The sequence below is a fragment of the Bombus vosnesenskii genome, unplaced genomic scaffold (assembly GCF_011952255.1).
Source record: "Bombus vosnesenskii isolate JDL3184/JDL3185 unplaced genomic scaffold, Bvos_JDL3184-5_v1.1 scf7180000013267, whole genome shotgun sequence".
NCBI classification, from domain to species: domain Eukaryota; kingdom Metazoa; phylum Arthropoda; class Insecta; order Hymenoptera; family Apidae; genus Bombus; species Bombus vosnesenskii.
Window position 1 is genome coordinate 2969104 of NW_022882927.1, and position 25224 is coordinate 2994327.

The window sequence follows — 25224 nt, forward strand, 5'->3', positions numbered from 1 at the left end:
GTCAACCTCGAGGCTATAGGCCAGCCCGAGTTTCGTGCAGGAAGATCGGTCGTTAGAGAAAACCGTGTTGACGAGCGAGAAAGATCGACGAGTGGCGAAGAAAGCAACGAGCATGGACCAACGAGAGGTGACTCATCCGCGCGTTTCTCAATGGACGGAGTCACTCTGACCGAACAGATCTAGGAGAAAGTGGCGGCACGAGCGCAAAGTCGAGGCGAGGAAACGCGTGAAACGGAGAGGTTCGATCGGAACTCGAGATAGCGGAGAGGAGTCAGGAAAATCCTTTCGATTCGAACGTACAGGTTGAAGGTTACAGTCGAGTCGAGCGTGTAAGTCGTATCACAATAGAACGCGAGGAGTATCGTGAAAGTGTTGGAAAGCGAAATTTAGAAGAGAAGAATCTCGAAGAGCGAACGAGATTGAGGAAGATCGATCGCACAAGGCGGATGATCTGCGTGGTTGGATTTGAAATCGTGCGAAGGATAATTTGCATGTAATGGCAACGTTGATCTTGTAGCGGTAATTTGTGAACGACAATTTTTACTCGTAGGAGACGATAATAGGAAGAGACACGAAGAAGAAGAATAAAAGAAAGCGAAGATGAGTAGAAGAACTATGCCACTGGTTGGACTGAATTCTTGCGAGAGGATAAGACCGGAAAGACTTAGGAATCCTATTCAAAGACTCGTGTGGGGTCCTGGTACTCAGTTTCTAGTTGGTCAAGTTGGTTTGCCCGAGGACGAGGGATCGAATCCACGAATGGCTCTGAGAAGGTATACGAATATTATATTGTTGTTAATTCACGCTCGTAATTCCGTAGAGATTAGTCGAGATATCTGTGAAACCTTCGCTCAAGTTTTTCTATGTAATTATTACTATCGTTTATTCCATATACGAGCATACGGATTCTCATTAGTATGCGAAAGGATTGTAAAGTACGTAAAAATATAGAAGCGCAATGCAAGCTGAAAATGCGAAAAAACGAATACGAAAATTTACCACAGAAGGATATTAAAATACAGGCAGTTCTTAACTAATGAATTTTAGTGTTCGAGCTTTGCTACTTTTTGCCTAACCCATACACAGTCTTCAAAAATACAGTGCACCAGCGTCAGAAAGGAAAACATCCGAGAAAGTACAAACGCGAAAGGGAAGCGAGGAGAACAACAGGGTTCGAGTTAACCTGGTTCGTAGAGGAAACAAAAGATCGCTTAGCGTGTAATCGATTCGGCCGTGTAATTCGCGTATCTAGGGAATTCGTTTCGCGGTCTAAAATGGATTATCGCGCGTGCCAGAGTCCGCTACGATTACGGTTATATCGATCGGTTGGACAAACGGAACGGCTTTATTGCATCCCTGCGGTGCGTCGCGATAGAATATGTAGATACACAGAGAGACAGGGTCATCGATTACAGCAAGACGTAGTAGAGATATTCGCGGAAATTTCAATGAAATACCAACGTGTCAGGTGATCTGTTATCTGGGGAACATGCTGAAGCTAGCCACTTTGTATTGTCCTTTAAATTCGTAGACACTCGGCGTTTACCCAATAATACCGGGCGAACTGTTACATATCTGAAAGCAAGCTCCGTGCTTGAACACGATCTCTGAATACCACGTCTTTGTGTAACACAGGCTCCTTAGATTGTACGAGGGAAGACAATACAGAGAAGCAGCCGCTTTTCTCATGAAACTGCCACACTATACCTTGAGGACGACTCTGCCGGACATTCCCGTGGACCTGTTGATCGAAACGCTTCCTCATAGCCTGTCCCTGCTGGAGGCTCTCTACTCGAGGCTCGTCGAGTTGAACGTGAACGACGCGAAAATCTTGAAAGTGGAGCAAGTCCTTTGGAGGATCGTCTATCTGATCTCGATCAGCCAGGATCATTTCCGTCTGAGGATCTGGTGCAAGCTGCTGATCTCCCTGAACAAATTGGCTCCTAACGCGAGGAGCATCCTGGCCGCTAGGAAAAGGACTTTGGACAGGGCGGTGGAAGGTTTGGGCAAGCACGGATTGGTGGCATCCTGTCATCCAAGCAATTTGGAGAACGCCGGGGCCTCGAATCTGGTGCCTTTACCCGTGGCGCTGAAGGAGCAGCTGGAGAGCAGAATCGAGGCGTACAAGTTGGCCGTGCACAAGATCGAGAGCTTCGGCAAACACGCGAGAACTCACAGAGGTAATCCATGGCGATTTTTAACCGATAACGTTCGTTATGGGTAATGACGAAATATCGTTTCGCGAGTGGGAACTTGCGTGGGAACGGGCAATTCTTTTTACCGCCGCGTCGGGGGCTTAGACCCGGTGCAGACAAGCCTGGACGACGCTGTTACCATCTCGTGGTAGTGCCGCTGTAGAATTCGGTTCTCATATATTGCACAAGGTGTCTTAGGGTTTAACATTGTACGTGTAATTTCATGGGTATATGTATACGCGTGTGAAACAGTGTATCGAGAAGTTCGTGCACCTATTACTACTATATACGTTTTAATGAAAGTTGGAAAAATTAAGTTACAGAAATTGTTTAAAGAAATTGTAACGTATATATATATACAGGGTATATATAAGACAGATCATGATACTTGGAAGAGCGAAGCTACACATTAAGATAAATAGAAAACACCGTACGAACAAGGAGGCAGGAGGTCAGCCTACGTGCAAAGATAAGTGGAAAACGTAGCGTGAACTCTTTTCGCAAGACTCTTTGTTTGGGAGAAAGATAAATGCGAAAATTCGTCATGCGCGTGTACCACACGGATTATTAACTGAACATGTTGAAACTCTATTTTCTCGAAAATGAAGCTTGAAACAGGAAAACGTTATTCTACATTTTCTACTCGTTTCCGCGCGTAGAATAATCTCCTGTCGATTACCAAGTCCTGCCCAGGCCGAAATTAGCCACGCTTCCTTCAAGTATACTTGTACTTGGGAAAATTTTCGAGCTCGACTTTCTCGAAAACTAAGCCGAGAACGAACAAATTTTATTCCATATATTTCCCTTATTTTTCCACAAGGAATCGCGCCGTGCACGCTTTCACGTGTTATTCGGTCGGAATATATTACGTGGTCGGACGATGTGGATTATAGATACGCGGATCACTTCACGAGAGAAAGTCTGAAAGTTTGTACGATTGAATGGGTCGCGATACGCTGTTCCAGATCCGATTACAGTCAGCCGGTATCTGAAACGACACGCTGCGAGTTTGCTTTCAACGATTGCAGGAATCGATCGCGAAGAACCGGCGCGAAAAATGGTTTCGATTCAATTTCCAGAACCGTTCGAGGGGACGGCGTCGGTGAGAAGAAAACGATTGCATTCTCGAGTCGAGATGTGGAAGCCAGCGACGACGAAGACGCGGCAGTGCGCGAAAGTGTTGCGTCGGTGCACAAAAGTCGTTAACTTTTGCTCGGTGAAAAGCTGGCAACGGATGTCCGCGTCGATATCCGGCCGTGTTAGAGGCCCGCTGAACCGTGAAGTATTGGATTTTAACGCAGCTGCACCGGACACGTTACATTTCCCAATGCAAATACGCCGATGCATGGGACATTAATGCGTTTACACGAAAGCACGTTTACTCGTCCACGTCATCGTCATCGTTGCGGGCCTCGACATGGTAAAACACGATGCGTACTCGTTTCCAACCCTGTACCTGTCTCTTTGCTCTTATTCGTCCTTAACGCGCTGACTGTTTAGTCGTGTTCTCGTTGCCATTCCATTTGACTGCAATTTTTCTCTCCTTAACACGTTGAATGGCGAGTGGCGTTATCCGCTACCGGGAACAGCTCAGCTAATGACACCAGCGTGGAGTCATCCGCGCTTTACCTGTTAGACCAATATCGGTTTTTTGATCTCTCTGAGCGGGATGAAAATCGGTTTGAAAAATTGGATTGTCGAAATTTTTCAAAGGTCACTCCGTTTGTGCGATCTGTAGCCACCTTTTCTTGCAGTTTTCCGTTGAATAGAACGACTAGGTGACGCGTACTTTGTAAAATTTATTCACGAAACTTCGCTTTTACGTTAAAGTGTTACGTTAAATAAAATAATTAGATGTTTTGTAGTCTGTAACGCTTATTTGTGAAAGTTTCGTTTGTTCGCTCGAAACCTTATCAGCAAGTTATAATCGAAACATGGAATACGAAATGAAATACAAAGAGCTTTTGACGAAACTTTTTCAGTCGCCCGTGTTCTTCGTATATTTCTTGCTCGATTATGCTCATAGAATATATGTCGCGATCGAGATCACTGACTGAGAACTTTGCTTCGCCAGGAGAAACCTGGAAAGCCTTGTGCATATCGTTTACGAGAAATAGCAGCCGATGAGACAAAAGCAAGTAACGCGTCGAACGATGGATATGAAATCGACGCTCTTTCGCTCGATTCGCGTTAATCGTCGAATAAATACCGGCGCTGAAATTCATTGAAATCGATAATTAATTTGCTCGTCGAATCACAGGCCAATTTAACATGGCCAAATATACAGGTTAATTGTAAACTATACTTTTATTCGATGGTGGTGTGGCGGTCCGATTAAGCGACATCATAGATTTCTCGTATAAAGTACAGATTGAAAGGAAAGTAATCGTTTGACATTTTCAGCGGACCAAGGTGTACAGGCGGCGTCGCATCAGAGGCAACTTTCGCTCAAGTACAGCGAGATTCAGCAGAGGTTGATCGATAATCAGAGTTTGTTGAACACGTTGGAGAAAGCTGGCGACCCAAGTAGCTTAGAAAGTCTGTTATCCGAGTTGAAGCGAAGGGTCGAACAGGACAAGGAAGCTCTCAGACAATGGACAGCCTTGAGGAAATCCACTTTCGGCGGGAATACGAAGAATCCACCGCTAGCCGCCAGATTGCTGCAATTCTCCAGAGGCTGCGAGCTAGCACTACAATTGATGAACCAGGATAATCTACGAGTAAGTTTCCCTCGAACGTTAGCTTTCAGCAAAACACAGAAATTTATCATATTGCATTCGTATGCATGCAGCGGCTACAAAAATTATCTAACTGCAGCGTTTATTTCGAAGATCATTTTTTAATGAAATTGCGAAGACGACAAATTTTGACGCGATCTCTCAATTCTTATGGACAATTTATAATTTAGATCTTAAAATATTTTTGTCCGTTTCGATCGATTGAAATTTCGTTGATAAATGGAATCGCATGATCGTTCGTTTTAAAGGTCCATTTACAAATCTGTAGCTTGTCGAAACAGTCGAGGCATCGATAATAATGGAAAACATATGACAGTGAATAATGTGAACGAGTCGTTTGAACGCGATTCGATAATGTGTTCATGAGTTGCCATTACATTTGAAGTGTTATTAAATTAATAATAGTTTTACATGTATATCGGGTTGTCATCAAAGTGCAAATCCAAGATCGAAGAAATTGCTGTGACCTTGCTTTCTTTTCTCAATGGATAACCTCGTGTCAACGTTAGAATCTGATAGTGGTGCAGGTATGCGTTGACTGCAGTCGTCCAGCATAATGATAGTATAGTGATTTTAATTTATCTACTTGTGCTCCATTTACATTTTTCAAATGTCCTATAGATGTCTGTAAACAAAATTGGACTGAGGCATAAAACGTCGATTCTGAATAATTAAAATCTAATAAATCGTACGATTCGCAAATTTTGAAACTGGTGAAAGTCCATCGATTACCCTGAAGACAGATATCGGTGATATCATATACAAGAAAAATTGTATCTGTACAACGAATTTACATCTGTTTAAACACGTAGTCACCTAATTATTATATTCTATATATATATATATTATTGTAATTAATATGTAAAATACAACGATGAGCAGACACCGTGTATGTACTATACAGATGCAATCTTGTTTGAGAAATTCGAGTGTATTCTCAAAGTAAATTTTATCCATCCAACTTATCTACCTTGACACATTTGCACTAAACTAATGGACAATGCTAAAGAATATGTTTCTTATATTAACATAAAATAAAATCACGGAAATGAAATAAAGTCGAATGAGATAAAAGCTCGATGCACACGTAGGTCCGGTTAAAAAAGTTACAGACGTAGAATCTTATACATAGGATTTTATACGGGTCTCTCTAATATTTTGCCCGAAAGCCAGAGAAATATTCGCCAAGGAGATAATATAATGTAGTTTCACGGGAACTGTTGTAACCGCAAGCAGTCCCACGAGAAGCGAGTTCAGCAGTGACGTAGTTGATGGACAAAGCTGAATCCACAAAGCACAAAGTCTCCGGTCACGCGTCGTCCCTTAAGGACACTCGCGATCTTGAATTACACGAGTCTACTTGCAGTAACCGTGCCGCTTGCGATATCTTCCTATCTAATAAAATGCAGACTCGTTCTATCGATCGAAGTTACACACTTAACAACGACACGCGTTAACGGATTGCTCGTGAAAGAGTGCGGCCTCCGAAGCTACACGTTTCTTTCGTTCTTCGCAACTATCTCTATTTTAAATAACCTTTGTGTTCCACATTGTCGGTCACACACTGTCTAATATCCTTTTTTCTGCTTCTATCGATAAATCGTTTCGTAAAATTGCACGAGGAAGGACACGCCAGTTGCGTGCAACTTGCAAAAAGAACTTGCTTCTAGGTATAGTTTTATTATTGAGAAGTTTCTGACTCTTCTGAGTAGAACCGCAACGAACGAAGAACCACCGATATCTGTATCGTTTAGTCGTCGTGAAAGTTAAAATCTAAAAGATTTTGTCGTTCTTCTTAATTTTAATTCAATCTTCCACGGAGTTACTGACTAATTACAAACAATTACGTACTTAATATTCATCGGAAGCGTTTGCTGGAAGACGTTGTGCACAGATTTCGCATAAATCATCCCGTGAAGGGCACGATCTCGTTACGTACACCATGAATAATACAGGATTCGGTGAAACGGTTCCATCAATTTCCGTGGCCCGCCGGTAATCATCGAACGTACGTAGGTACTTGAGACACCGAATGAAATTTGAATGCTAATATACCTTTGGCGATGTGGTTAGCTATCGGAATCGAAGCATCGAGTGTCGCTACAGATTCGTTCGATGACTCGTAGGTTGTATTTCAATTGTTTGATACTTGGTAAACTACTTTTAGAAGCTTGATAATTTCGATGAATTTTTATATTCTCCTAGATAATTGTGAAACATAATCGGAAAAATTATACTACGTAGATAATTATAGAGAATTGTAACGATGTAAATTGAAGAAAATACGAAACTTTGGGGATACACAGAGGATACGTAGGCGTGTGTTGCGCAATTTTTATTGCTGCGTGAATTCACTTTTTAAGGGGATGAAATTGGCTGCTGAAAATTCGGATATTTCCCGGTTTTCAAAATTGCAAGAGATAGGAAAAAAGCGTTCGGCCAAAGCTTACCTCTTTCGATTATCGCCATCGTTTGATAAAAAATTGATCGATATTATAGCGAGTTGTAACACGGAATCGGAAATTTTTTGTTAGTTGATCCAACGATACTTTGAAATATCGAAAAACACGATTCACTGAAATTCACCGAAGTTTCGCTCAGATCGCTATGATTCATAGCCCGCTGTACGTCCACGTCGACGTATCTACGTCTACTAAACTCTCGCTTATCGTACGAAAGGATATGTCTGAAATAGAAAATGTTGCAGATTCTCAAGATCATGTCAATGGTACACTCGAATTTCAGAAGTCACTAGAACGAATACAATCAGTCGTATGGTTTTCCTCCTGTCGAGTTTCGTTCGTAGAAAGTCGATACACGTCTTCGAGAAAGGATACAAAATTGCGATCTTCAAAATTCGTAGCATCACCGGTCAGCCACTTTTCCCACCACATGTGGCTGGTTGATTAATATCACAGTGATCGATATCACTCTTCTCAATAAATTTTTCTATTGTTCATCCCTTGTAATATAGAGCGTTTCGTATCTTCGCAGTTTTCTTAGTATATTCTATGGGTATAAACAAGAGAAGAGTGTCACGTTATCACATCATTTGCAGTTTTACCGAAAAGTTGTAAGAAAAATGGAAGATACGAGGAGAATCCTACCTAGACCTGCAGTATCGTTCGTTTGTTATGAGGAAAATAGAAAATACAAAAAGGACGATACCTAAACCTACGATATTGTTTGACTTCGTGTCACTAGACTTTTATTTATATTATGTACAAACTATTATTTATTTCGTATCACTGTGGCTGATTCTGAAAGGGGACGTATTCTGAAACTCGAACAATAAAATATTTAACAAATAGGCAGGAAGGGTAGGAACGTAATCGAAACGTGCTTCGTAGGATTTCTAATAAATTCAATTTTTTATTTCCGTCAAAATCTTTCATCGACATTAACCTGAACACCTGGTGGTTACAATTATCGTAATGGTAAATCTGTTCGTATTTTCCATTTCGTATTTCTTATTAGCGTTATAACTTTTTGATAGAACGTCAAACGAACTATTTAACATTCTCCGTTTGAATGCTGAAAAGTAATCGAAAATATTTCAGTTTGTATACACGAGAGACGCGAAAAGAGAAAAATGGCAGAGAAGCGGGGCGTATTTCCTTTTCATAGAATAGAACCAGTGTGTGGTGGAATATTTTACTCTACAAAAGTCGTACTCGGCACATGATAAAAAATGATACTGCGATATTAACTTCTAGAAATTCGATCGTTCGTTTTCGCATACTTCTGATCAAATTTTCTCCTGTTACACCCTGTACTTGCTGTCTGTACGAGGTGTTCCGTATCTCAATCGGCAAACTTCGCCAAAATTCTCAGCGAAAGATATTACACAGTTAGCTGCTTCACAAACGCGCGCCCTTTCAGCAACGCTATCCCTCGCAAATTTAATTTTTTTTCCTTTTTTTTTTGGTTTGACCATGCACTAGGAGCACCGACCACTCTGTGGTCTGTCAACCACAGTAAAGAGAGTTCAGAAATTTTTAATAATGCGAAGAATTTCGCTTGGGACGTGTCTACGACACGTAAATTTCTCATAAGCATATATGCGCAACGGAAGACTGACTTTGATAATGAATTTTCATCATAGTGACAAATTATTGAGGCGTCTAACGATCTATATTAAGATTGCATGATAATTAATACAAGCTGAGCAAGAAACACACACAGCCATATAATATATCATATTGCACACATATCTCTGCCTTATCTATACACACAGACCTGGAAAGTTCGAAACGCTGCGTATTCCTACACCGCAAAACTGTCATTTGTCGCTTTTACTTGGCCGTAATCCGCGCCAACATTCCGCGCAACGAAACCGATCGAAAAGTCGAATTGAAAAACGACCGATGAGTTGCGAACGATGAAAGGACAGCGCGGAGAAAGAGCGCCGAAATTCGTTAAAAATTTGCACGGTCGAATAGAGAATCAGCTCGAGTGATAGCGAGTTTGTATGGAAAGTCCGAACGCATGAAATATTTTCGCGCAGGTATTCGAGCTGAGCGAAAATTTGCCGGACGACTACGACGAGGAATCCAGCAGCAGCGCTGGTTATCACACGGACGAGAGCTGCAGCCCGACTCCGGAACCATCGGTCAGAAACGGATGCACGATTCTCACGGTGGAGGAGACTTTTCCAAATTTAACATTCGACGACGCGACCGCCGAACGACTGGCCGAAAGATACGCGGCTCTCTACGACCAGGCGCATTTGCATACGTTGGACGCTCTGGACGCTCTGCAACCTCTGAAGGACGCAACCGACTTAAAAGCCAAGATACTCTATTCGGTGGTCGTGGTAAGTGGCACTTTATGCAAAGTAGGTATAATCATACCGCGCCACCCTTAATGCGCTTGCATCTGTGCCCGTCAAAGAGACTGAATCACTCGTTGAGTACTAGTCGTTAGCGTTAGTGTCCCTAGTTAGGGACAAATTAATAACGTGACGACTAGCCAGCGAGGCGAACAGCGAAAGAGGGAAGATGTATCGTTGAGCGGTTAAAGGGATGGGTTTGTTGTTACAGCGAGACCGTTTACCCCGCTGTGTCCTTTTGGTCATTTTCGATTAAAACGTAATTGTCTTTCTTTTTTCATCGTTGGAGAGATTTTTAAGAGATGCATGACGATATAAAGAGATGTTTTCAGGTATTAGGTTGTCCGGACAGTATCTTTCTTTTACGGACGATGCATCTTCGTGCAAACACGAAACCGAATCTATCGAACGTTGCGATCTTTATTTTGATGGAACAAAATGGATCATAATTCTGCTATGATATAAAACGGAAAATGTTGCGCATCCATTGTTCCTTATAAAACGAAAGAAACTTTCTGGACGACCTAATAGGTGACCTCAGTATCGGTGTTCGTTATGAAACAAATTTTTGTCCGGATTTTATTTATTTAATGGCGTTAACGAACATGTAGATTGATGTTAACGACTGGCAGCAAATGCTCCTAACAACACGTAGACTCAGATCGTGTGCTCGCAGACTGTAAACGTAGATTGTTTTGTATCATTTACCAAAAACACTTAGCAATGATATAATTTCTATTTTTACGTCGGTTATGTCGTTACGTCGATGTATTTCAAACATCTGTTTTGAAATGACACCAACAGTTTTTTTTTTTTTATCAGTTCAAAAGAATTTTCTTTATCTGACCGATAGTTTCGAAGATTAAGCAATTCGAAGATAAAGAGCACTTTAAATAGCAAAATACGATAGTTTCGCAACCTTCGGAAACAACGTACGTCAGCCTTCTTATCGCGTTTTAAAGATCGATTTTATTTTATCATTCGCTTTGTCATTCGTAGTTCCGATGTCCACGAAGAATAAAATTGTCCGTAATTTCTTCATCGAGTCGCGGACGGTGTAGAAAGTAAACAAATGTCCTAGATGAAAGTACGATCCTGAAAAATTTGGAAATAATTCTACGCTTCTTCCATATCGATCGAATGACTCTTTTTTCTTCCACGATCTTATCTTTTTCTCCACGTGCTATTAAAATGGATTATTCCGTGTAAATGATACTTCATCGTCTAAAATTCAGAGACCGCCCACCAAACTCGATAGCTACAATAGCTGTGACCGAAAGAAAAATGGTCCGTATCTTGCGATGCTTGTCACGCTGCCCAAACCAATTTCGTTTCTTTTTCTATTTCCCTCGAATGTTCGCTATTCGACCGGTCTCGCCGAGTAATTTCGTGGACAAGCGCTTATAGCAGTAGCCGAGGAACAGGGAAATTGTGAGAAGGGAATGCGATCACGAAGCCAAAGATGCCGCTCTACGAACATCTGACGAAGGAAATTGAATTTTAAAGGTAGCGCGCTTGATAAAAATTGCCAACGAATCCAGGCGAGCAATATGAATTTACGAATGTAGTCTCGCGTGTCTCGTTATTTTCGCTTGCTAGACCGTGTCATTTAAATAGAAAAAAGTCACGCGAGAAAATTCTCGCAAAATGGTGGTATTCTTCACACATTCGGTTAGCGCCCATCTATGTAGAATGGAATCGGTCTGTTAAAATTGTGCAGCGAACGTATATTCCCGTTCAGGAACACATACGTACGTTGATACTTTGGTCGAACTGTAACACGATATAATTATAAATATACAATATAAAATTAGCGATAATGCATGAACGTTGGTAAAATTATTAATACAACGCGTGAATGCTATTAAAAAATATCCGAGTTAATGGAAAACTAATTAACGAGAACTAAACGAAGGATAATTATCGTTTGGAAACGAAGGTACGCGCCTGTTTATAAATTTTACCTTAACGATTTGATCGATTTGTAATATACGAATGTTACTGCTTGTAAAATACACAGAGTGTCGTACATGTACATTTTGACTTTTCCATAGATTTATCTGGCAAGGTATTCGTTGTGATAAAAACTGCTTGAAGTAAAACTTACCGTGTTTCGAGCGAGACATCTCGTGATGGTCACGCATCTTATCTAGATGAACGTGTCTTCCAGATTTCAAGATGACTTTGCTTTTTTTTTTTAATAGAATTTATATCTTTTTACGCACACCATTTCATGCGTCTTTTAGTTCCCCACAAAAACGTATTAGGATACTTGAGGGGATGATTTAACTTCAACGTTGTAAAACTTACGGTAGGAAGCAAGATAATACAGAGCTTCTGTGTTTCCTCTGCTTTTCATACGCTCAATTTGACGAAATTAAGATCGAAATATCTTTTAAATTAAACATTTGCAGATGCTTCTAGGCAAATCTGTCAGTCATCGTAAGACGTCCTACTTGAAATATCTTTTACGATAACGAATACTTTGGAAGATAAACTAATTCGTTAAAAACGCCTTCTTGTAAAATTAACGGTCCTATGTTATATGAAATTTAAATTGTTCTTTTTAATACTGCATTAAAATCACTCGAATAGGCGTATAGTATATTTTAAAATAAAATTTGAATCTCACTGACGAAGGATGAAATCGTGCTGAATCTTTCTATTTGGGGTTTCGTAACTAAATTACATTTTATAAAAAGACGATGGGATTTCGTATTTTCGAGCAGTAAGGTAGAACGGAACAAAGTCTGGTTTTCCAGAATTGCTGTTTTGTGTTCGTAATTTCTCGCGCTTCTCCTCTCCCTCCGTCGATTTCACTCGCAACAGAGCTGCGTCTATGAAAATAGTGAAAAATCGTTTCCATGTTGTATCCTTTTTTGTTTGCGTTGAAACGAAGCGACGAAAATTGGTAACAGAATTTCGTCGAAATTTTCCTTTGTTCGCCTGGAGCCCTTAACGTCGAAAACGAAGCTCGTTACGCTGAAGAGAAACGGTTTCGCTCGTTTTGGAATCGCGTAAACAAGGAACAAACGTGTTGCGCAAAATTCCTCGTGGTTGACAAAATGGTCGTAATTGGAAACGTACGCGGAACGCTTTAACCCGGAAGATCGTCAGAGATCGACGCTGAAACACGTTGAAATTTGCCAGGACGAATCCGTCGGCAGGAAATTTCTAATTAGACCATCGAAATAACGTGTCGCGACGCGAGATCGACCGGTTTCGCAATTAAGTTATTCACCTCGAAAGTAGTTCGATCACGAGCCAGCCAGACCGAACGTGTTTCATCCTGCTGCCTGGTATTGTACGCTCTTGTCGTAGAGCGAAAACGGCTGTCGTCAAAGGTGTTGGAAAACCGCAGTCTCCGGAATATTGGCCCGAGCCAGCGAAACCTCGCCTGCGTGGTTAACGCTTTGAAAAGTTAGCTCCGCGAAGGAACCGTGTAAATTTGTTATCAACTGGCGAATTGATAGCTTTGATAGTAAATCGACGAAAAATCCGCTGTTAATTTGCCAGAATGCAGCATAGCTTTTGGATTTTTATCATTCCGAAATACATTGTCAAAATCTACATCCTAAATAGTAGTAGTAGTTTTATTTATTATCGTTTATTTACTTGCTTTTCTTTTGCTATTGCAAAGTGTGCCATGTATTTTACATACACCTCGCATATTTTTCTAATTACTATTAACCTATTTATATGCATATTGTATGCATAAGACAGAGCAGCTAAATAGGATCATTTAAATATCTGCATTATTTGTCGTATAGAAAGTCGTATAAAAAAGCTTCGGAGGAGGAAGCTGCACTGTTTCGAGGAATTTTTAGAAAATTCGAAATATCTAAAAATTAAGTGATCACGATGATAGGTCGTTGAATTTGTTCTTCTTTCTTTCCTTTTTTTCACGCTGCACGAAAATATCCAGAAATAAATGTGTACAGGGTTATTATCAAAGATATATCACAGCCATCGAGGTCTGGTAAAAGAATGATCATTAGAAAAAGCTATTTCCTGTGTTACATGCGCTCCTCGAAACAGTACAACTTTCTCCCGAGAAGTTATCTTTATACGGCAACAAGTAATGCAGATATTTTATCCGGTGATTTCATCTCGCTCGACCGCTCTGTATTTATCGTGCTTGCCCTATATTTGTTTCCTGTCGTGTCTTCTTCCTCGCGTGATTATTTCCCTCGCTTTACTCCCATCTAATATCTTCCTTTTTTTTTTTTCAGTATCTGCTTCATTCATGTGTAACGTGTACCCTTCTTCAGTCTCGTGTAAAGTATTCTCTTTAGATGTTTTCCAGGTTTCTCTACTTTCTTGCATCCCCTGCGCTACATTTTTCATTGTTTCGCATACTATTTCGCAAAATTGGCATCTTCTCTTTCGTTTCTCTTCCTAATAACATCCCTAGTAATTACTAATTTCTGGCGGCGTGATTCGTGCTAATTGTGGCGGAAAATTTTGCACTCGTTTTCCATAGACGGCGCAATCTTTTCTTCGAACTTTCCTTGCTCAAGAAACGAATGAAATTTTTCGAATGCATTCATGCACGAGTAGGTAGGAAATCGTTGATGAATTTGAAACGCGATCGAAGGGGATGCACGTAACTCGTCGTCGAATTCTGCTTCAAGACTTCTTATTCGTTTTCCATGGAATTCGATTCTTCTTCGAGCCTTCCTTCGTTAAAAAACGAATGGAGTTTTCCGATAGTATTCGTGATCAGCGCGGATATTAGATTGTAGTAAACTAGTTTGAAACACGACTTGAAGAGAATCGCGTGTAACGTAATTCATCGCATCCAAATCAATCGTTTTTGGTGTCTCTCTTCGAGTCTTTCTCGAGAAGCAAATGAAATTTTTCAAGAGATAAATGGCAGATCGTAAACTAGCGAATGAGTGACACACGCTACGCGAATTCTTCTCCATTTACACGCCAAATTCGCTCAAAGAATTCCTTATTCTTGTCGCGTAGAACTCCATCGTTCTTGGAATACCTGAAATTTTTCAGAACCGCTTATCCATAGACGACGAAGAGATAGAAGATAGTAGACGACTTTGAAACACAGTGAAAAACGATCCATACAACGTAATTCGCTAGCAATTCGCTCAGAGAATTTTCTATTCACCTCAGATCGAGCTCGATCGTTCTTATAGCATCTGAAATTTTTCAGAACCGCTTATCCATAGACGACGAAGAGATAGAAGATAGTAGACGGCTTTGAAACACAGCCAAGAATGATCCATACAACGTAATTCGCTAGCAATTCGCTTAGAGAATTTCTTATTCGCCTTTGTATCTAGCTCGATCGTTCTTAGAGTTGTGAAACTTTTTCAAAACCGTTTATCCATAGACGACGAAGAGATAGAAGATAGTAGACGACTTTGAAACACAGTGAAAAACGATCCATACAACGTAATTCGCTAGCAATTCTCTCAGAGAATTTTCTATTCACCTCAGATCGAGCTCGATCGTTCTTATAGCATCTGAAATTTTTCAGAACCGCTTATCCATAGACGACGAAGAGATAGAAGATAGTAGACGGCTTTGAAACACAGCCAAGAATGATCCATACAACGTAATTCGCTAGCAATTCGCTTAGAGAATTTCTTATTCGCCTTTGTATCTAGCTCGATCGTTCTTAGAGTTGTGAAACTTTTTCAAAACCGTTTATCCATAGACGACGAAGAGATAGAAGATAGTAGACGACTTTGAAACACAGTGAAAAACGATCCATACAACGTAATTCGCTAGCAATTCTCTCAGAGAATTTTCTATTCACCTCAGATCGAGCTCGATCGTTCTTATAGCATCTGAAATTTTTCAGAACCGCTTATCCATAGACGACGAAGAGATAGAAGATAGTAGACGGCTTTGAAACACGGTGAAGAACGATCCATAAACGTAATTCGCTAGCAATTCGCTCAGAGAATTTCTTATTCGCCTTTGTATCTAACTCGATCGTTCTTAGACTGTTTCTTGAAATCTTTCTCGGAGGCGAATGAAATTCTGCAAAACCGCTTATCCATAGACGACGAAGAGATAGAAGATAGTAGACGAATTTGAAACATAGTCGAAAATGTTATGTGCATGACGTATACACGTACGGGCGAAGATTATTTTTGCCAGCACCACTACCACGCACCTGTCTCCCAGCCGATCGATCGACCATTAACGTCAAAGCCGACGCTAGAGGGGCGCCGAGGGAAACGAGGGTGACTAGGGTGCACTTTTGCGATCAAGTGTACCCGGCAAGTGGCAGAGGCGCTAGTCCGTCAGCCTGGGGCTATTACTTTGCATACATACAGGTAGCCTTCCATACACCGCTAGGCTTGGAAATCGATGAACTAAAATAAATACCTGCGACGAAAGCCACTCTCTCTTTGTCTACCAGTTTGCTGCCTGGCGTTTCTCCTACGTTTCCTCTGCCTCTTTTCGTTTAATCTCTATTTCTTCTATCAAACGTATATTTATATTCCTCGTACGTATACAGTGGACGAAGTCGACAGTGGCTCACGAAAGAATTCGAATACTCTTCGAATGTTTTTAACACTGTGTATTTTAACGAAATACATTTTCACATCTAATTAACGATCCTAACGAGACACGATTGTCCTGATAACATTGCAAATGAACCTGGAAACGTGTATACAAGTTACAGGATATTTATTGGAAACATACACTTCGCGAAGAACACCGAGGTGTTTCAATATTTCGATTGCACGTTGTATCAGGTCGTCTGAAAAGTTTCTTTCGTTTTATAAGAAAGTAGTGGATGCACAACATTTTTCGTTTCATATTATTTTATCGAATTACGTATGATCCATTTTGTTTTATCAAAGTAAAAATCACAACGTTCGACAAATTAGGTTTCACGTTTGTATGAGACGTGTCGGTAAAAGAAACTTTTCGGACAACCTAATATTTAATAAGCCGCGATATCTATCTATCTAGAAAGATCATCTTTTAACTATAATTGTATAACGTTGAAGACTTTTGTTCGCCATGTATACTAGTTTTTCATTGAATGTAATGTCGCAACGAGCGTCTTGTAACTTTTATATAGTACAATTTCGAAGTGGCTTCAGATCGTAGCGGTACAGTTACGAGACACGCGTCTCACTACGGTGCTAATGAAATTTCAAAAAGTTTCGTATAACGTATGTTATAAAATCATAAAAATTTTCTGTGGCAAATATTCCTGGAACTGACGTGTTCGTGATTTTCTTTCATCGTCTGGTCTTGCAATTTCCTCGATTCTTCGCGCAGCTAACAGATCAGCAGAATTGAACTAATCACGCCACGAGTTGCGAGTTGCTATTATTAATTCGAAAAGTTCATTTTAAAAACGGTACTTATCAGCTCTTTTATTTTTCCAGAAAAACAAAACGACTCTCTACAGTGGCTAGAAAAATTATTTCCACGTGCCCTTATTTGAAGTTTTGAAGAGTTCCTTTTTTGGTTTAGTAAATCCTTTTGTTAGCCACAGTTCGTTTTTACACTACCAATAATTTGTAGTCGCGTGAAAATATTAAGAAATTTGACATTCTATTTGAACTTACGCTATTAAGCCAATTAATTAGTAATAAATGCCACAGTAAATATTAGGTTGTTCGAAAAGTGTGTTTCTTTTACAGACACGTCTTTTACAACGATGCATCTTTATACAAACATTTTTTTTTTATTATTTGAAAGAATTTTACTAACAATTCTCATTGAGAATTATAAGTAAATTATTCTAGCGTTGTACTATAACGTGAACAATATGCGATTATCGTATGATTGATTCTAGCTGAATCTAATTTATACAAACGTGAAACCTCATCTGTCAAGCGTTGTGATTTTTACTTTGATAAAACAAAATGGATTATACGTAATTCGATAAAATAATATAAAACGGAAAATATTGTTCGTCCACTATTTTCTTATAAAACGAAAGAAACTTTTCGACAACGATATGGAAAAATACTTTTGCATCCTATCGTGCCTATTTTATCTTCCAAATATTACAAGAGTATCACGATTCGAATGTTTTATATAATAAATAAAATCGAATAATTTCTATAATATATTTTGCCATATTACGTGCATTCTATACGGTAGACATCGATCGCTTTCAATTTACTAAAAATGCGCAGAAATCCGCGATCTATTCGTAAAACCCGATACGCAACTAGCATGTGTTTGCCAATTCGTCGATGCTACTAATTCGATAAATTATCGTGAAATTTCTGGCCTCCAGCGCGGTTGCTCGACCGGAACGATGAATAACGGCGGCCGATTTACGGTCCGAGGCGGCGAACTGAAGGCAGACGAGTTTCCGTCACGAGGAAAAACAACGATAAACCGAATAGAGCGTGAAACACGGTCCATGCGTGCGTGAACCTTTCGACTGGTAACAGAATCGCCGCAACAGCCACGTAAACGCGCGCAAAGACTCACAGAGAAAATGACTCGACGAATAGAAGAAAGACGTCTCTACGGACTAGCCATTTCACGATTCCATTGTAGTCGGTTGCAATTACGTGGCGAGGCGGCGCACGGTATAATTACGCGATAACCGGGCCAACAGGGACAATAGTCTCGATTCAACGCCTCGTCTTTATCGACGACGGGATAATTTTTAGTCCGATGAAGCCGCGTCTGGCGGCTTAACGCTAGTTACGAAGTTAGCTCCATGGTAATTTCCAGTTTGCGGAATTCCTGTCCTTTGGCCAATGCTGAATTTCGTTTCCTCCGGCGTATTTCTCCATTATGAAGTAATTATGCGCGTTCTCTTCATTTTTCTATCCGTACAGCCGTTCACAGTGCAGGCAGCAACGTTGGATAAATTTAACAGCGTAAACGCGAGGACTCTGCTTCGCGTTTTGCCTCGTCTCTCGTATATATTGACACTTTACCGACTGATAGCCGATTAATCGGCTTTCTGTCGCCGACGCTTACCGACCGTTAGCCTATTAATCGGCTTTTCGTCACCGACAATATTTCACATTATTCGAGCAGTGATTCGTTATTTGGTACGAAGGTACCTTGCTCAGTTGCGTCAGTTGCGTCGCTTCGTAAGCTCCCACAGTTTTATACCAATTTGAAAAACTTGCCGTTCGCGATGAACGAAAAGAATGGTATCGGAGAGTGTAAACCGAAACAGAGCCGGCGCCAGGAAGAATCTGCGCCTGAGTTGCCGGTCGGACGTGCGTATGCCGTTGAAACGCTAGCGGTCAGTAAAGCGTTAATCTCGACAAATTGAAGTTAAAATATCAAATTAATGGTTTTTAGGGATTAAGCAATAGGTTGTATTTTTTCGTGAAGAATGCCCAGCTGCATCGACCAACGTCGTAAAAAATACACAGGTGCCATTGAAGAAACTAGAGTTTTAGTATCGAGACGCGTTGACACGCGAGAAAATACAAGATAGTAGAAAACAAAATTGCATCAGCCCGATCAGTGTCTTGAAACGCAACATGATTCGTTCAACACGTTTTTTCGATCAAAGCAATAAATAACATATTATCTGAGGTAGTATTTCTTATCGACTGACAGTGTATATAATAGAAGACGCGAGATATTTATTGGAAATATACGTTCGCGCAGGTGATGAAAACGTAGAAATCCTCAATTGTTGATTATACTGACAACACTGATAATAGGAAAGCTCACAAGCTACGGTTTCTACCTTTTCAACTTGCCAATATTTATCGTTAGTTAGGAAATTGTACAGGGAAGACTTTCAATTGTTTTTATCGGGTCGATTCCAATTTTTCCATCGGTTTTTCGGAACAGCTTACGTATAATTGGTATCGTGCAATTTGCAGTACGCACAGTCGCGCGAGAATAAACATTTCTGCGATAGGAAACTAACATTTTTACGATGGGAAATTAATTGAACAGGAAATGCGGAGACACGGTAACATTTTCAGCGTGGCCTAATTTTCCGAGAGAATCTCTTCGAATTTCACTTACAAATACTCACGATATAATTCCATCGATAACAAATTTGTCAGGATGACGCTGCAACGTTTAATGTAACATTGAATCAACGATCCTTGACGACAGTTGCGAAATATTTTAAACTCGAGCAGACTAAAACTTATATTCGCGCATAGAAACTAAATGCCGAACGAATAAACGGCGATTTAAATTGCGTAAAATGGTAGAATCGAAAAATTCAATTTGAAAAATCAATTTAAAGTTGATGGAAGATTTTTCAAAATGACGTGAATGGAATGAGATTGCTAGCTAGTTGAGTGAAAAAAAAAAGATAGAAAGGACAAGGGATATTTTCAACGCTCGTCCAATGTTCTCGGTTATAATCGCGGACGTAATATATACGCGAGCGTGGTGATAATTCACCGCGTTGCTCGACAAAATATATCTGCCATAGCGTAGGTAACCGCAATCGTGCCGGATATGGCGTAAAAAATGCAATTTCCAATTTCTATCTCGCAACCTTGAACGGTGCGGTTTATCGCGATAAGCTGGCTGAAACGTTCCAAAGTTGCTCCGTGGAAACGATCTGGTCATCGGTGAGATTCTTGTAATCGACAGATGAAAACGACAGCGTCTTTCTTTTTCTCAATTCCGAGAAGAAAAATTCCAGCTGAAAAATTCACTCGTCTCGCGACATCGTTAAGTTTGCCACTGGAGGTGGTGACGCGGTAAATTCACAAACTTGGAGCGCTTCGAGGTGCAAAATCCGAGCGTGACGATATCGTAAACAACGCGCGTCAAAACGAAATCCATTCTCCGGCGTGAATAAATCATAGGATTATCAGCACGGATCCCGCGTAAGTTACTGCCACTTCAGGCTGACTTTCGTGGTCTTACAAGAAGAAAAGAGGGAAGATTCCGCTAAGAAAATGGAGATGCTGTTCCTAGCTTGTAAAACTCGACGGTTGCACCGGCTCTCGTCTATCGGCCGCGTTTCGAGGACCGTGCAAGGAACTCGTTAACCGGAAATCGAAAGCAAGTTTGTTCGATTTTTACGGGAAACTGAGGGAGGAGAAGCAGAGAACGAAGATATTCCACGAGTTTCGTTTAACGGTCTGCAATTGGATATGTTGCAACAAACGATTCTACGAATAACGAAAACGGTATTAACGAACAGTTCTTTACGATTATAATCTTACGATTACAATGAGAATATCGCAACGAACGCGAAAAAAGTGGATACTTTTTAAAACGATTGCATAGTTTGTAAATATCTCGGTGATTATTAATTTTGGATACTGTATCGTATAACGTGTTTCTGAGTAAAATTTGATACTTTGGTCGAATTCGCGGAGAAACGTCAGGCATTCAATTTAAAAGATTGATGGTGACCATCGTCTGACGATAAAAAAAGCAAAGTAACAACAAATCGATTGCGGCACTGTACGTCCCCCAGGAAACAATGCAACTTTTGTTTGAAACATTTTTTTCTTGTTTCCACCAAAGCTGTACCATTAGCTTAACTTTTGATGAAAACGGCTCCGTATACAGCCGAAGACAAAAATAAATGGACAGGTATTTTTATCGCGTATTCTATTCGATTAACGTTGAAATTAATTATCTGTTGAAAACAAGCACAAAAGCGGTGCCTCGCGTCTTTCATACGATAAGTTTCACAAAGTAAAAGTTGAAACATCTATCAAACTAGTAACTTTTTGACGTAAGTAGCTCGATAATTTTTTATACAGAATCCTTTACAGAGCTGATCGATGTATTAAGAAATATATAATTCCATTTAAAGAACAAAAATTCGTCTTCTACAAAAAAGCGCGTCCATCTACAAAATAACAAATAACATGAGAATATGCCCCCCTTGAAGCCATTCAACTTTTATCCGAAACATTTTTCCATGTAATTAATAATAACGAAAATATCTCGCCTTAAACTCCTAGGTAACTCACCCTTCATCTTTCATTTTTAAATTTCATCTCAATCCACTTATATTTCTCTCCTCGATTGTACACGCATCGAAGCAAATATTTGTAAATTGAACGCTTCGATCCGTAGCTCTCCTGGCGGCTGGCGGGCATAATTCAGACGTCGAGGTATCTGCAAGCGATGAAAATTCTGAACGGTACCGCGGCCACGGAACAGGCAACGCCGGAGTTGGAAGAATGCGTGAAGCGACAGCTGGCGACTTCCGGTGCACGAACCGGTTCCCGCGAGGTCGCGGAACAGGTGGTCAACCAGCTGGAAAGAACTCTGTACGACTTTCCGTGTCTACGGGGATGCGTAGAGGTGAAGAACTACGCCGATGCTTGTTCCAGTTTGGCCTGGGCCTGTCTGGCGCGTGTCACGCCTTTGGTCCTCGACGTGGCTCAAGCTTTGGAATTCAGACGAGAGATTCATCTGAGGCATCACGCCTCTCCGGATCCGAATGGTACGAGAATTAAGACAGTTTTGTGGCCCGGTTTGAGGGAAGGCTGTCAAGGACCCTGCCTTCACAAGGCGGTCGTTCTTACTTCTTAACATTAACACGTTTTTACCAGTATGTCGATTTCGGCTGACTTTTCCAGTCACGCGAATCGCCTTGCTTTAAATCGAGATATACGTAAAATACGTAAGTATACTGGCCATAAGTATTACGTACTTATTACAATTATTATGCAAAACTTTAACGAATTTTATTTTATTCGATATTTTATATTATAAAGCATAAAAGTATGATGATAAAGAATGAATTATTTATAATGAAAGAGCGGAAGGCGTTCGATCTAAGGTACCCAATATCGCCAAGTGTCAAAATACTTACGTCCATTAAGAAGTCTAACTTCTGCTGTGAGACACACGCGGTTGCGACTAGATGGTTATGCAAATGCGATATTGTTACTTATGTGTGATAAATATCAACTGGATTGCATGACTAGATCGCGTATTAATCCATTGAAAACCAGGTACAGTGAAATAGTACACGGTATATAGAAGTTGAAGAACAAAATAAATACGAAGTAACTACGTTCAAGATGCAGAAAATGTAATGTTAAAATTAACGTTAAAAAAAGACAGAAGAAAGGTGCAAATGCGATACTATGGTCAATTATCATTGTCACCTTTATACAAAGTGGTCTCAAAATGTATCCGCACACCGTTCTATATATCGTAACATTTATCTATGCAGTAGAATTCATTGAGTTCAAGTGTATTATATTGTATTAACGTTGGTTCTTAATGGATTACAGTATGTTAGGCATATAGCGTCGTATAAGCAACGTCCTTTGAGATACGTGCGGTTAAGGAATTCTTGCTGGGAAATTCAATTGAAAACGCGTAAACCTCTACGATGCTGCTTCGAATCGAAAGAAAAAGAAGTTGATTTTTAAGTGGAAAGATAAAGTAAAATATGATAAATAGATAAACGGATAGAATCAGAAAGTAAGTTAGAGTCGTGGAGATCATGAAGAGGAAATGCAGACGATGTGGAGTGGGATGTACGCCACTGGCTGCTCCAATTTCCACGCGTGCCTCGTCGCAGTCTTGAATTTCCCAAGGGGAACTGGAATTACATTTATACTCCGTCTTATGTAACAGAAACGCGTCGCACTCTTTACCCTCTAGCGAGATAGGGTTTTAGCGTTAGCGGCGTGATGAGATTCTTTAATGCCACACGATCTCGCGCACGGTGCTCTCGTTGCTAAACAAGTCACAGTTGTTTGCACGATCGAAGATTCTTCGCGGGGATTTTGCAAATAGAAACGAATACCAATTACTTACGCGCGTTTTGATCTTTTTAACGCTATTCAATCTATTAGAGACGAATGATTTATTAAAGATATTGCAAACCCAATATTTCATTTGCGATTTCCTTTTAGTCCGTTCACATTAATAAAGTCCATTAATCTTTCACATTGTAATTATAAAAAAGAATTTACTTAATATCTTTTTCGTTACTATTTCTTCTTTTATCTAGATTCCGCGATTATACGCGTTTTAAAGAAATTGAACTACTATATAGCATTATGATAAATTAGTTTTTCTTTTTGTGCCTTCGATTTGCGTAGTAGCGTCTGTAATGTATATATTATTCTAATACGTTGTTTGTACCTTGATAAAAACAATAACTTACTTTATATTACGTTACTTACGGTTTCTAATAAATTGTTAATTAACGTTGTACTTACACAACTTTTGGACATTTCTTTATTGCTTGCCCTTAATGGATTAACTGCTACCAACATTTTTCAATAGCGACTTCAATTGATTAAAATGGAGAATCTACTACCGAATAATGCATCGAGAGCAAGAATGGATTAACTTCGATGTTCAACAAACTGAATAATTTTCTGTGTAAATTACAATCCGAATATATTTGAGCACTAATGCAAACAACGCAGTTTGTTCCGACGACTTATTTATTTACAAATTTCTTTACAAATTGTTTAAAATGTCGCCCTAACTAACTAAATCACTAACAGATTCTTGCCCGGCGAATCTTATCTCATTCTCCACGACCTACATCTCATATCCCACATTCTATATCATGCATCCCACAACCATTCTCCATACCCAATAAGGTAAGTACACTCATAAGTTGAAACTTTCCATGCTATTATACACACTTATCCTGTATCATGTATTCATTATCCCATATGCGTTATCCCAAACCCATTCCATAATTCACATTTCTATTCCATATTCCATACTTCATACATCTTATCTCACATCCTATATCATGCATCCTGCAACCAATACTTCATTCTCCATACCCAATAAGGTAAGTACACTCATAAGTTGAAACTTTCCATGCTATTATACACACTTATTCTGTATCATGTATTCACTATCCCATATGCGTTATCCCAAACCCATTTCATAATTCACATTTCTATTCCATATTCCATACTTCATATATCTTATCTCACATCCTATATCATGCATCCTGCAACCGATACTTCATTCTCCATACCCAATAAGGTAAGTACACTCATAAGTTGAAACTTCCCATGCTATTATACACACTTATCCTGTATCATGCATTCATTATCCCATATGCGTTATCCCAAACCCATTTCATAATTCACATTTCTATTCCATATTCCGTACTTCATATATCTTATCTCACATCCTATATCATACATCCTGTAACCAATACTTCATCTTTCATACTTAATAAGGTAAGTACATTCATAAGTAGCAACTTATCATGATATTATACACACTTATCCTGTATCATGCATTCACTATCCCATATGCATTATCCCAAACCCATTTCATAATTCACATTTCTATTCCATATTCCATACTTCATACATCTTATCTCACATCCTATATCATGCATCCTGCAACCGATACTTCATTCTCCATACTCAATAAGGTATCATAAGTTGAAACTTTCCATGCTATTACACACACTTATCCTGTATCGTGCATTCACTATTCCATATGCATTATCCCAAACCCATTTCATAATTCACATTTCTATTCCATATTCCATACTTCATACATCTTATCTCACATCCTATATCATACATCCTGT

The 25224-nt window shown here is 39.8% G+C and overlaps 1 protein-coding gene across 1 annotated transcript; it reads left to right on the forward strand.

Moving 5' to 3' along the window:
* Positions 1–90: 90 nt before the first annotated feature.
* LOC117230682 lies at positions 91–24045 on the forward strand. Its single transcript, XM_033488367.1, has 5 exons — positions 91–773; positions 1636–2180; positions 4599–4915; positions 9441–9749; positions 21759–24045. Exons 1-5 carry the CDS (start codon positions 601–603, stop codon positions 22218–22220), a joined length of 1806 nt encoding a protein of 601 aa, XP_033344258.1. The 5' UTR covers positions 91–600; the 3' UTR covers positions 22221–24045.
* Positions 24046–25224: the final 1179 nt, after the last annotated feature.

Bases quoted from the DNA above. Each gene is read 5' to 3' on its own strand.
- LOC117230682 (XM_033488367.1), top strand. From the start codon at position 601: ATGAGTAGAAGAACTATGCCACTGGTTGGACTGAATTCTTGCGAGAGG. The intron at 2,181-4,598 runs GTAATCCATGGC...TGACATTTTCAG, and splicing joins ACACGCGAGAACTCACAGAG to CGGACCAAGGTGTACAGGCG. The intron at 4,916-9,440 runs GTAAGTTTCCCT...ATTTTCGCGCAG, and splicing joins TGAACCAGGATAATCTACGA to GTATTCGAGCTGAGCGAAAA.